This window comes from Eubalaena glacialis, chromosome 1, assembly GCF_028564815.1.
Source record: "Eubalaena glacialis isolate mEubGla1 chromosome 1, mEubGla1.1.hap2.+ XY, whole genome shotgun sequence".
NCBI classification, from domain to species: domain Eukaryota; kingdom Metazoa; phylum Chordata; class Mammalia; order Artiodactyla; family Balaenidae; genus Eubalaena; species Eubalaena glacialis.
Window position 1 is genome coordinate 176811598 of NC_083716.1, and position 13900 is coordinate 176825497.

General features: G+C 35.7%; 1 protein-coding gene across 3 annotated transcripts; it reads right to left on the bottom strand.

The window, feature by feature from the left end:
* Positions 1-245: 245 nt before the first annotated feature.
* Positions 246-12913, bottom strand: SPC25 (SPC25 component of NDC80 kinetochore complex). Of its 3 annotated transcripts, none has more exons than XM_061201380.1 (7): positions 12830-12913; positions 11570-11722; positions 11411-11476; positions 6693-6839; positions 5536-5640; positions 2221-2319; positions 246-464 (listed from the first exon to the last, which is right to left on the bottom strand). In XM_061201380.1, exons 2-7 carry the CDS (start codon positions 11706-11708, stop codon positions 340-342), a joined length of 681 nt encoding a protein of 226 aa, XP_061057363.1. In that variant the 5' UTR covers positions 11709-11722; positions 12830-12913; the 3' UTR covers positions 246-339. The 3 variants fall into 3 exon arrangements, with proteins under 3 accessions (XP_061057363.1, XP_061057345.1, XP_061057354.1); XM_061201362.1 differs by having other exon boundaries at positions 12781-12830; XM_061201371.1 differs by lacking the exon at positions 12830-12913 and adding an exon at positions 12778-12808.
* Between the last annotated feature and the right edge of the window lie 987 nt (positions 12914-13900).

Sequence of the window (13900 nt, forward strand, 5' to 3'; positions counted from 1 at the left end):
TTTTATTAACTGTAGATCCCACTTGGTTTAAGATAAAAATATTCTTTCCTTTATGATATTAGGATAATAATATTTATTTTGTGATGTACATTTTAAAAATTGCAAACCTTAGGTTGGGCCCACCCCCCCCCCATTTTTTATTATTACTGGTCCATGACCTCCAAAAGCTTGACTTTATAAATCGTCTTTCCTAAGATTTTAATTTAAATAATTTACAGAAATCAGCACACAGAAATGTTACAAAAATACAAACGGATTACAGACAAACAACGAATAATGAGACCTTTTTTAAAAAGAGAAACGCAATAGGGATAACGGTTTTTATATACTATTTATACATTAATTATAAACAATAGCAGTAAAAGCTTTCCGAACGTTGGCAAGAAAAGCCGAAAAATTGTTGGTCTGCCTTACATTTTCCTGAAATTCTGCTAGGCACTCAAGATGAGGAGCACTATCTGACACTAGAAGGGGAAAAAAAAAAAGAAATTTGAATGAGTTTTTTAATAGAAGAGAAATATTTCTAACTTAGATGCTCTCATCTGATTCAAGTCATTTCAATTCCATTTTATTGAAATGCTTTCAGCATACAATGATAGATACACTTGATTTTCGTATCCTATCTTTTAGACCTTTCCTTTGTTTAATCTCTAAATATTCAAATGTTAAGTACTACAATCTTGCTTTAAATTTAAACAGATGGTAATCAAGGGATTGAAGAGCTTAGAGATACAGAACAGCACGCCATTTCCCATACATTTTGTTTTAACTATTTAAAATATTTTAACAACTTTTTTTGAACTATTGTCAGTTTCCTCTGCAAAATTTGGCCTCAATTCTAATTTCTGGCCACTGGATCAAAAAAAGAACAACTTTCAATGCCAAACCTTAATAACTTACAGCTGTGGAAAGAAATATCTGAAGTTTTACAAGTGAAATGGGGGTCATTAGAAAATGTGGTTGCTATTCCCAAAGTGGTATTTACATGGCCTAGTAATCAAATGAGACTCAAAAGACAAAGAACAATATGACCCTCGAATGCAGTTGCACCAGCTGGTACACACTGGGAGCAAGTCTCCAGTAAAGGTGGGCAAAGGAAAGGAATGATCCAACTTTCTCTACCATCAATCTTGTCCTTTGTCCAAGGAGAAATTCAACCATATCAGATTTCCAGCTCTTTGGTAGAGACTGCTTAGGAAACAATGCCCATGACCAAAGCAGAGAAAGAATAGCAAAGAGTGCTTGGTTCAAAATTTATACTATAGATTCTATTTTAATACATTATCAAATACTGTGACACTACCTAGCAATAGAGGCTATCCAAGTTGGTGAAAACTGAGAAGCTAGGTAGGAGGTTTGGGGGTTTGCTTTTTAAAATTTAGCACCCATTATCAGATTAGAAGATATTTACCTATAGAGTAAAAAATCAAACACTTGTACCTGAACTAGATTCCTAAAATATAAATTTCATTAGAATAGGAATTGAGTCACTAGAGCACGTTAGGGAGCCAACTCAGCAGTTTACCTGAATGTCTGTCTGCTATAAACGCTTTAAGATGAGAACATAGGTATAAAGAGCTAAGAACCATTTTTCTGAATTCCAATAAGTTAAGGACTACTTTAAAGGGGGTCTTAGAATAATAAAAAGAGATAAATATATTTCCATTCTCTTCTTGTTCACACTATTGCCAAATATATATATTTCCCATGCATCAAAGCCCTTTTGGCCTGCTGCAGAATCAGTAACTAAGCTAAATTATCAACGTTCAGGATTTTCAGGATAGGATAATTTGGGGGGAGCGGGGGTGTTAAATGATCACATTCTGACTTTACATTCAATTTTAAAACCACCTACTTGGATAACTTACAATATCCACATTTAGGCAGTCATAACCTTTATAGCTTTAGCTTTGTTTTAAATTCTCTAAGAGGATAATTCATACTTGCATATGAAATGCAGTGATCTTTGGTCTTTTAAGTCTTTTAGCCACTGTGGCACTGTGCCATCCTGAAGAAAAGTTACTTATTAAGGCTCCTGGATAATATCTATAACAAAACTATACTCATTGCCTTTAGAAGACAATATCCCAAGAAGCAAGACTGGAAAAAAAGCAACAGCTTGTGGGAATATTACTTGCCTTCACATTACTTTATATTCTAAGACAAATAACATTCTGGGATGCCAATCTTAAGTACCAGTTAAGAGATAGGAGTACATACCTTCATAGTCCCTTGCTTCATTTAAGCTCAGGGAAAACATAAATGGGCTCTCAGGATGCTTAGGGTCAATGTTAGTGAATATAAACTGCAACTTATCACCTGAAAAAAGGGATTAAATTATTTAGTATGAGAATTATTTTATTGTGCCAAAGCTCTCAATGGAGATGAGTTTTCCTACCTCCATCTCTGATCAATATCTACATTGCTAAGTACATATATTCACTTAACCAATGTCTCCAAACATACAAGTTACAAATTAGCTTTGAAATGCACTGTAGTTTAAATATGACCAAAAGCACAAGCAACAACAACAACAAAAATAGATAAATTGGACTTCATCAAAATTAAAAAATTAAAAACTTTGCCCTTAAAAGGACACTATCAAGAGAGTGAAAATACAACCCACGGAATGGGAGAAAATATCTGCAAATCATAGATCTGATATGGGTTTAATATACAAGATATATGAAAAAAACTCCTACAACTGAATAACAAAAAGAAAAACCCAATTCAAAAATGGACAAAGGGACTTGAATAGGTATTTCTCCATAGAATATATACAAATGGCCAATAAGCACATGAAAAGATACTCCTTATGACTAATCACTGAGAAAATATAAACCAAAACTACAATGAGGTACCATTTCACACCTACTAGGATGACTATAATAAAATAAATAAATAACAATGTGGGCAAAGATGTGGAGAAATTGGAGCCCTTGTACATTGCTGGTGGGAATGTAAAATGGTGCAGGTGCTGTAGAAAATACTTTGGCAGTTCCTCAAAAAATTTACACAAAGAATTACATGACCCAGCAATTCCATTCTGCAGTATATACTCAAAAGAACTGAAAATAGAGACTCAAACAGATAACTGCATGCAATGTTCACAGCAGCATTACTCACAGCAGCCAAAAGATGAGAGTAATCCGGTGTCCACCAACAGATGAACACATAAGCAAAATATGGTGTATATATACATGATGGAATATTATTCACCCATAAAAAGGAATGATGTTTTGATACTTGCTACAACATAGATGAACCTTGAAAACATTATGCTTAGTGAAATAAGCCAGACACAGAAGGACAAATATTATATGATTCCACTTATATGAAATATCTAGAACAGGCAAATTTGTAGAGACAGAAAGTAAATTAGATGTTATTAGGGGCTGAGGGGAGAGAGGAATGGGAATTATTTAATGGGTACAGAGTTTCTGTTTGTGATGATGAAAAATTCTGGAAATAGATGGTGGTAATGATTGCAATATAATTAATGCCACTGAATTTTACAATAAAATAGAGTTAAAATGGCAAATTCTGTTATATATATTCAACCGCAATAAAAAATTTTTATTGTCATTTAATAATTTGACAATAAATTTAATTTGACTTTTTCTACACAGTTATCTGGACTTAAAGCCTATTTTTCAAAAGACCTCCAAATGCTTACTAAGGAGTATATACTCAGTAGAAATTCAAAACGGCAGCCACAAAGTAGAAATTCACATGCATTTCAGTTTTACTCTACAGCATAAAAAATGCTTTTAATTATAAAAAGAAATCTTCAGAAACACTGAAAAAAATTTGTCTTGCATTTAAATTCAAAGTGAAGTAATTATGTCAGTATACCAGATTTTTTAAACTGTTAACAGTAATGGGAAGTATGCATGCCAAAGAAAAGATTTCATAAGATATTCAGTTAGGCAAAATGAAGAGTTTAATTTGTGTTGTCTCTTCTTTAAAACATTATTTCCTGATTTTGAGGACTATGAGAAACTTCTACTTTAAATATAAAAATAATTTTAAAGCTTGAAAACTGGTTTTGAAACAAAACACAAAAAAGCACCTCAGGATAACAGTGAATATAAACTTAGAGACCAATGGATCAAAAGTTCAGAGCTGGACCTTATGTTCTCCTCTAAGCAAAGGTTAATATTTTGTATTAAAAACTCATTCCGACAGATAGGAAGAAAAACAAAAACCAAGGCAAATAGATATATGAATAAAGGGCCCAACCAATCTCAGAAAGAAGTGTAATTAGTAAACAATGGGAAAAAATGGTCACATTTTCATTAATAATTAAAGAAATGCATTTTAAAAAATAGTTTCTATTATATCTAGTCAACTGCTAAAAAACAAACAAACCAAAAAACTTTAAAAAAACTACAATTCTGGCACAAATACAATGCAATGGGTACTCTTTACATTGTAGACAGATTGCATAGAAGAGTTAACATAGCAGGCCTGAGACTGCTATCCCCAGAAAAGGCCTGCTTGCAAGGCTGGTCCTTGCCTGGTGTGTCAGAGATCCCCAAGACCACCACAGGTTTGAAAATTCACTAGGAGGACTCATAGGGCTCATCATATGGTTATACTCAGTGCTATGATTACAGTGAAACGATACAGCAAAATCAGCAACAGGAAAAGATACCTGGGGTGAAGTCCACGGAAAACCAGGCACAAGCTTCCAGAGTCTCCAATGAGCTTCCCTGGTAGACAGCACTTCACATGTACTGTCACAATTCGATGCTGAAGGGATTAAGTACGTCCTGTGTGACTCCACTGGGTTAGGACTCTTGAAAACTTGTGTCTGAAAAGCTCTAGATTTTGCCCCATGTGCCTTTTTTCTTTGGGCTGATTTTGTTTTGTATCCTTTCACCGCAATAAATCTGAGCCCTGCTGAGTCCTGTAAACTTTCCAGTGAATCGCCAAAACTGAATGTAATCTTGGGAACTTCCAACACAATAAATATTTCTGTAAATTGGCACATATTTACATCATGGCCACAAAAATATTCATATGCTTTAACTCAGTAATTCATCTCTGGGAATTCCATGGGAATTGTGTCAAAAAAATGGAGAAGTCTACCTATGTTCACTATAGTACTTCTAAAACTGAAAAATGTAAAATCCAAATGTTAACTTAGAGTAATATGGGTTAAACAATAGATAAAAGATTGAATAAGTTATGCTACACTTATGGAATGAATTATTACACCACCATTTTAAAATTACCATTATGAAGGCTATAGCATTAGCGAAATACTAATCATACAATGCTAGTAAGAACAAGGAACAAAAATTATTTGCATGTTGGCAACCATGCCGAAAATACATTTATTAAAATACTGGATGATAAACAGCCAAGGATCAGTAATTACATTAGGGTGATAAAAATTCTGTAATTTTTTCCTACTATCTAAAAAGTTAATAATGTGGCCATTATTTTACTTGAAAATATTTTTTAAATTCTTTTCTACTTAAGACAGACTTTTCTAATCCTATGTTTTACTTACATTAATATACTTACCATAAATTTTTCGAATTTCTAGTCCAAGTCGATCTGTATACAGGTCTGCAGATTTCTGTAGCCTTTTCAACCTCTCTTCATTAGCTTTGTTAGCAGTGGAAATAGCTATGATTAAAAACACAGACACTGAGTATCAAATATTTTAAATAACATTCAATTAATGTTAATTAATTAAAACAAACTTAAAAACAACTATAAAAATGATGCCAGGCAAATGAATCAGCTTACATTTACATTTGTTACAGTTTCTATCTCTACCAATTAGCAAAGAGGGGCTTCTGTTCATTCAAGCTGGAAGGAAAAAATGCATGAGAAAATACATACAGGTAGTATGAGGAATAAGTTTTGTTCTATTTTATTATGAAGTAGCATGAATAAATAGGCCAAGGGCTTGCATGACTAGCACAGAAATAGAAAGACTTCTTGTACACTATTTTGCTTTTCCTGGTTAGCCAAAAATATATCAATTGCTTCATTGGAAAAATATTCTATTCTTTAAACATAACTACTTCTCACAAGAAGTCAGCCTTATTTCACGCTAGTTTAGAATTTTCTTTTTAATTTAGTGCAATATTCCCTAAGTAATACTTAGCAGATGAGAAAAATAATGTCGACTGGTACACAAACTCTATAAGGAAAAGCAGTCACAAAACAAACTTTGCTATTTTCAAGAGATTTTAGAATTGATTATTTCATTTGTAGGCAAACAAGGCTCCTATCCAAGAGAAGCACCCTTTTTGAAAAATGTGAAAGTCTTAGACAAAAAGGCTTTGCAGTGTGAAAAGCATGCTTAATAGTTCCTGACACAGCATGTATGATCAATAAATTTGTTGCATAAATTACACTATGGTTTCTCCCAGGCAAATCTTATTTAGTGAAACTGTCTCCCACTTTGCTTAATTAAACTCCCATATCAATTTCATTATTCTCTGGTTCTATTAGAAATCAGAAGGATCTTTAAGCAACAGAAGGAAAATGAAACGCACTTAGCCAACTTCACAGACACCTTGCAGAGAGAGGTGAGTGGTGGCTGTGACCCTGACGTATGTTAGCCACTTGGGGCGGTGAGCTGGGGAGAAGGCAAGATGTCCACACTGTGAACCATCGCCACTTTGAAATTTAGGTTGTTTTAAATACATGTACAACTGGAAACTTACTTTCCCTCTTCCTAGCATATTCTTCCTTAAGATCCTGGATATTTGCAGTCAGTGCGTCCAATTCCTGCTTTTTGTCTTTTACTTCAGCAATCAACTTCAACAAATTCTCTTTCTTTTCTTGAATGAGCTTATTCTGCCTGCAGATCTCTGTAAGAAGCACAAAGTATTAGCTAGAATCTATATGCTTTGCTTGTCAACATGTATCTAAGAGCAAAATACTGACTTTCATAAAATTAATAAAGAATGTTTTAATTGATAAGCGTGTCCCGATGATTGAAAAAATTGTAAAAGAACAAAAATCCTTATCTAGTCTTTCCTGTTTGTCTTTGAAAACAAAAATGAAGAGACAAAAATGCTTATTAAAATGAGAATACTAAATTAAACCACGAAATACAAAATCAGAAGATCATGACCTTTGCAGCTCTCCTCTCCAAATAAATACATGAATAAAACCTACCACCAAAGGCAACCAAACTCTAGAAGACGGCTTTGCAGATGCTTTGAAAAAATAGCTAATTTTAATGTTATATAAATGATTCTGGAATATACCAAAAAGAAGAAAGGAGAGAGGAAGAGAGGGAGGTAGGGAGGAAGAACAGACCTACAGCTCAGTTAAAAAAAATTCGAAAACAAATGTTGGTATACTTAGCAAATTAATATGATAAATATCATAAGTCAAGAAGTAGATTGTTCCCCAAACACATTTATTAAATATTTAAATGTAAAATGAAATCTTATGAAACCTAAAAGGCAGTATCTGTGAATATAAAATTAACTACATGGGGAAAGATTGTTTTACTCAAAGGCAAAAAGAAATCAGAGAGAAAGGCAGGCAAGCAGACAAATAAACTCATATTTGATTCAAATAAGCATAAAAACTCTACTATATGCTAGATACTGTGTTCTGATATTTATATAAATTTACTTAACTTTCACAGTAATACAATTATCATGTACCTCTTACTCTCTTTTTTAAAAGAAAAAACTATATATAAAATAGATAACCAACAAGGACCTACTGTATAGCACAGGGAACTCTACTCAATATTTTGTAATTACCTATGAGGGAAAAGAATCCGAAAAAGAATAGATACATACATGTATATAACTGAATCGCTTTGCTGTACACCCGAAACTAACACATTGTAAACCAACTATAACTTTGATTAAAAAAAAAAAAAGAAGAAGGAAAAGACTCAGCAGTTCAATAACTTGCTCACAGCTTTACTTGCTAGAACGCAATGAACAGTAAGACCTGGATTCAAACTCAGGTCTTAACTTCAAAGGTCATGCTTTTGACCATTAAACTATCCTCTCCCAACAAAGGTAATTATTCTTAATCTAAAGAAGAAACAAATATAAATTCCTAAGAAAAAGACCAGCAAAGGAATGAACAGAGGAAACACAGAATGCAGATGGTTATCAAATACAAAAGATGATTTAACCTCAGTAATCATAGAAATGCAAATAAAACAATAACACACTAATTTTCATTTATTATAACAATGTTTACAAAAATGATAGCTAGTGTTGAGAAGAATGAAAAATACTAGAGTCCACGTGGAAAAATTTTTTTTTCTTTTTTGGAAAATATTTTTGACATTGCAAAATAAAAGTCTTAAGGATATTCATGTCCTTTGATCCAGTAATTTCATTTTTACAAAGTTCCTCTAAGAAAACAAGATGTGTGCAAGTATTCATATACAAAAAATTATTTTCAGTGTTATTTATAATGTTGAAAAACTGAAAACATTGTATATGACTAATAAGTAAATTATTAAACACAGTATGTCAATAAGGTGTAATATATTTTCAAAGAATTCAGTAATGTGGGAAAATCCTGCCATAGTAGATAAAAGAAAAAAAAAATGATACAAAGTTATATAGATACCATGAACACAATTATCTTAAAAAAAAACCTAGGGGCTTCCCTCGTGGCGCAGTGGTTGAGAATCTGCCTGCTAATGCAGGGGACGCAGGTTCGAGCCCTGGTCTGGGAAGATCCCACATGCTGCGGAGCAACTAGGCCCGTGAGCCACAATTACTGAGCCTGCGCGTCTGGAGCCTGTGCTCCGCAACGAGAGGCCACGATAGTGAGAGGCCCGTGCACCGCGATGAAGAGTGGCCCCCACTTGCCACAACTAGAGAAAGCCCTCGCACAGAAACGAAGACCCAACACAGCCAAAAATAAATAAATAAATTAATTAATTTAAAATAAAAAAAAACCTAGATAGCATATGAAAAATAAAAACTACAAAGTCTTCTGTTAAGTGTGGTTCTCAACATTACATTTTTTTATTTTTCTGTATTTTCCAAGAATTTGGACATGATCACATTATATCAGGTGTAATTTAAAAATAAACATCTTATCAGAATTACCAGAAAGAAAAATGTTACTTTTTAAGGATAATTAAGTAGAACTGTACTGCAAAAGAGATGCAGTTTTAAAGTCAAAAGTTCTCAGTTCCCATCTGGCTTCTCAGTTGTTACCCAAGGACCTTGATCAAATCACAACTTTGGGGCCTCTTTTCCTCATTTGTAAAACGAGAATAATAATGGCTGCTCATTTACTTACCCTACAGGGTTAGGGTATCCAATGATAATGTGAAAAGTTTTAAACTATTAAGTGGTACATAAATACCATATATGTGAGTGTTTTTATTCTAACATTTGAACAATCGTGTGGATTTGTGCCAATACAAATGTAAGGGCCCTCAGTATTGCATGACTACTATTTTATATGTTTATAGTCAGCTCTTTTATTCGCCAGGGCCAATATTTCAAACTTTCACTACTCACCATGGGAACCCGCCCTTACACTTTCCCTTCTATGTGGAAAGGTGAGATGGTACACTGGAAAGAGCACAGACATTTCAGCTGCAATCCTAGACCCTCTATCTACAAAATATATGATCTTAGGCAAGTTTCCTAACCTCAGTGAGCTTCTAATTTCTTCATCTGCAAAATAAATCTCCTCTGCCCAACACATAATGTACTTCATCATCTGACCAGCCACTTCTCTGCCACTCCCCATTCACACTGTACTCTAGCCATCCCACAACTCAACAAGCTCTCATGTTGCCACCACATTCCATATGCTCTTCCCTCCTCTAGAACAGGGGCGCTGACTCTGATGAACTTCCCCATCCCTCTTCTATGTGACCTTCTCCAGGGCAGTGTGACAGACTGTGCACATTCAAATCATGTTTCTGTTGATTACCAGCTGTCTGACCTTGAGCAACTTACTTAACCTCTCTGTGCCTATTTCCTCATCCATAAAGTAGGATTAAAAACAATAAATATACCTCCGAGGGTTGCTGTGAGGATTCAGTGAATCACTATATGTAAAGAGCTCAGTATAGGGCCTGGCATGTGGTGTATAAGGTAAGGGTTAGCTGTTAAATATTTTGTAATGCTCACTGGAAAATTCAAGCTCTCCAGATTCTATGTCACTAAATTCCCATCCCATCATTATAGCAACTATTACAATGTATTTTAATTGTAGTTTTTCTACCTATGTCTTCCACTAAATTGTGAGCAGTGTATAGATTACATCTTACGTATTGTGGCCTCCTTGGTGCTTGGCAAATAGCAGTTAAATGTTCAACGAATTCATCAAACTAACGTAAATTATATTTCTGTTCAAGTATAAACTGATTTTTTTAAAGAAAAATAATTGCTAATACTTTTAGATTTTAAACTATTTAGAACACATCTTCACACTACAGATAATCATTCAGAGCACACTTTGAGATGAATTGTAGTGAAATTTATAGTTTCAAACTTAATTTTCTAATCCCTAGGGATTCTACAAACCAAGAGTGTTTAAAGGACCTAAACTCAATATCACTCTTACACACACACACACGGTTTTCCTTCCTGCTACTGGTTACAGAGGGAATGAGAAGCAGTAAAAGGGCATGGAAGCTTCAGGGCAGCTTAGAAAGTAAACATGAGTAGAAGTCTACCGTAACAGCCTACCAGGGTTTCCAAGATCAAATGCCTTCAGGGGCCAGATAATGAGTAAAGTAAGTGCTCAAAGCAAAGCAGAAGAAACAATCAGGGACTGTGGCATATTAACCACGTGTCCCACATAAAGGCACTCTGATTTAATAGTGTTCAAAACATGGTGCAGCTAAATTTAGTATCTCCAGTGGATTTCGGCCTGTGGCTACCTGTCTGTGGTCTGTGTGTGAGAACTCAGTAAAAGCTGCCGATCCACTCCGGACAATCTGCAGAGGCGTAGTAAAGAGAAGGCAAGAATAACAGTAAAAATATGGAAAGAAAAACTGTCAGAGTATTAACCCTACATCCAAAGAGCTGAGGGAACTCCAGCTTTTCAAACCCTAGTCTGTGAAACTCATTTTTAAAAAATTCAGGCATTTACACATCAGTATAGATGAATCTCACAAGCATAATGCTGAGTGAACAAAGGGACAGAATACATACAAAATGATGCCATTTACATAACATTCAAAAACTCAATACTAAATTAAAATATTGACAGATTAGTTCTAGAAGGTGAGAGAAGAGGAAGGTATAACATGGGATGTTCCATTTATTAAGCTGCATTATGGGTACACATATGTTCATTATTTTTATATGTGTATACACTGTATATCTATAAATACATTGTTTTACTTGTATGAGGGATTTCATGGAGATGTTTAATTTAGAAAAAAACCCTCTGTGATCCATTTCTACAGATTGTCACATACGATTTTGATATTCCAGAAACATCTCAACCATTCGTTCTTCTTCCTTTAATTTCACAGACAGCTTTTCTGAAAGAGAAATTGGGAGTTGAAGTTTCAATTCAGCTGAAATTACACTAAAAAACAAACAAAAACAGCATGTTACAAGTTAAACGTAGGTACCTGCAAATGCTTTAATGGAATCCTTGTAGGTATCTCTTAGGCCCACCATCTGACAGGAGGTGTCACTGACAGTGCTTTTGAATTTATTCCAAAATTCATTTATGCTTTTATCGAATAGTGCCAGTTCGTCCTCTACCATTTTGTAAGACAATGCTAGAAAACAAATAGGACACACATTATATTTTTTAAGTTATTGAAACCATATCAGCCACATATTCCAATCAAGTATATTTTGGCAGTTTGATCTTTGCTAGAAAATGGTTAGCAACTTACTTTTTTTTTTTTCCTATTGAAGTACAGTTGATTTACAATATTGTATTAGTTTCGGGTGTACAGCAAAGAGATTCAGTTATATATATGTATATATCTATATTTTTTTCAATTCTATTCCATTATAGTTTATTACAACATATTGAATATAATTCCCTGTGCTACACAGTAAACCTTTGTTGTTTATTTTATATAGGGTAATGTGCATCTGTTAATCCCCTACTCTCATAACAACCTACTTTTAACTCTAGATATTCCAGGGCAGATCAAGCCTCCTAGACTTAACTACGGTCAAGGTGCAGCAGGAAATCAGGACACTCTACCTCCCAGGAATTCATTAGTAGTGTGACCGCACATAACACTTACACGCTCTCTGACCTTCGGAAAATGACTCTGCCTCCTTTTTTCACAAGTAAAACTGGTGACTTCTAAGGCCCCTTCCAACTCTGACCTTTTTGATTCCAGTCTGGATTGTCAGGTCCCAAATGACAGGGCCCCTATCATAGAATAAGATCCCACACATCTACACTCCCTCTCCCTCCCCCACCCCCAGACCGGGAAAGGTACCAGTAAAACGGAGACTGGAGGGGAGTTTAGTGGGCTTAGCCCAGGACTAGTACTTGACCTCGATTCTCTGGGCCTCTTTACAGAGCAGCGTCCTGCTCTGTAAAAGGATGTCCTGTAAGACTCCAGGACCCACCAGTTCTCTATAACGCTAAAACCTTCCCAATGACATCAAATCTTTCCAGGAAGGTCACAGACATGTCTTGGTGAAACCGCAAACCCCTCTGCCTCGTCGCCGTCCACCCTGCAAGGCCCAGACGCCCAAACAGCAACAAGACGTGCATTTCAGACTCCGCCCCCGAAAACACGCATTCCGCCTCCAAACCCACTTTCCCCTATCGCGACGGGCGGGTTTCGGAGCCCAGCTCAATTACCACCTTCTCCGGCAGGCCTGAGCCCGACCACCTGCCCCACAAAGACACGAACCGATACCAGTCAACAGCGGGTCTCCAGAATCGGATCCCGCAGCCGCGCCAACTTTCCTATTTCAAACCTAGGGCGCCTTCCGCCTCCCGCCTTTGGGCACCCTTTCGCCTTCTGATTGGCTGATAGTATAGGCTCTTCATGAAGGGATTGGTTGAGCTAGCCCTCCGGGATTCTCGCGGGAAAGATGGAGAAAAGGGCATTCTGGGATTGGTAGTTCTTTCTGAGAGCGGCTGGACTCTCCGCTCTGCTTGGGAAAAGTATCAATAGTTCCAGGAGGACTGGCCTGACGGACCATTCATCCATTTCAAATAAACGTTTATGCAACAAATATAAATATTGGACTTTAATTGTATTCTGTTGCCAAGTATATAGCCTCTTCTTTGATACTAACGGTAGATTAAATAAAACTAATAAAACTACTAAAAATACCATTGCATAATCTGTCTCATGATTTAGTAACTCTTCATTGGGAAGTGGCTGAAATATTACTGTTTACTGGCTTCTAATAATAACAAATTCCAAAATTTCTTAATTCTCTGTTTTTGATCCTGTAAATTAAAGCAGAGACATTAAAAGACAGTACCTAGTACTGGTAGTCCCTACCCCAGTAGAAATTCAATGACACAAAACTTTTAATAGCCAAGAGAGGGGCAAGATAGGGGTAGGGGATTAAGAGGTACACACTACTATGTATAAAATAAATAAGCAACAAGGATGTGTTGTACAGCACAGGGAATATAGCCAATATTTTATAATACCTTTTTAAAATAAATTTGTTTTATTTATTTATTTTTGGCTGCTTTGGGTGTTCGTCGCTGCACGCGGGCTTTCTCCAGTTGCAGTGAGCGGGGGCTACTCTTCGTTGCGGTGCGCGGGCTTCTCATTGCGGTGGCTTCTCTTGTTGCAGAGCACCGGCTCTAGGTGCGTGGGCTTCAGTAGTTGTGGTGCACGGGCTTAGTTGCTCCACGGCATGTGAGATCTTCCCGGACCAGAGCTCGAACCCGTGTCCCCTGTATTGGCAGGTGGATTCTTAACCACTGAGCCACCAGGGAAGCCCTATAATACCTTTAA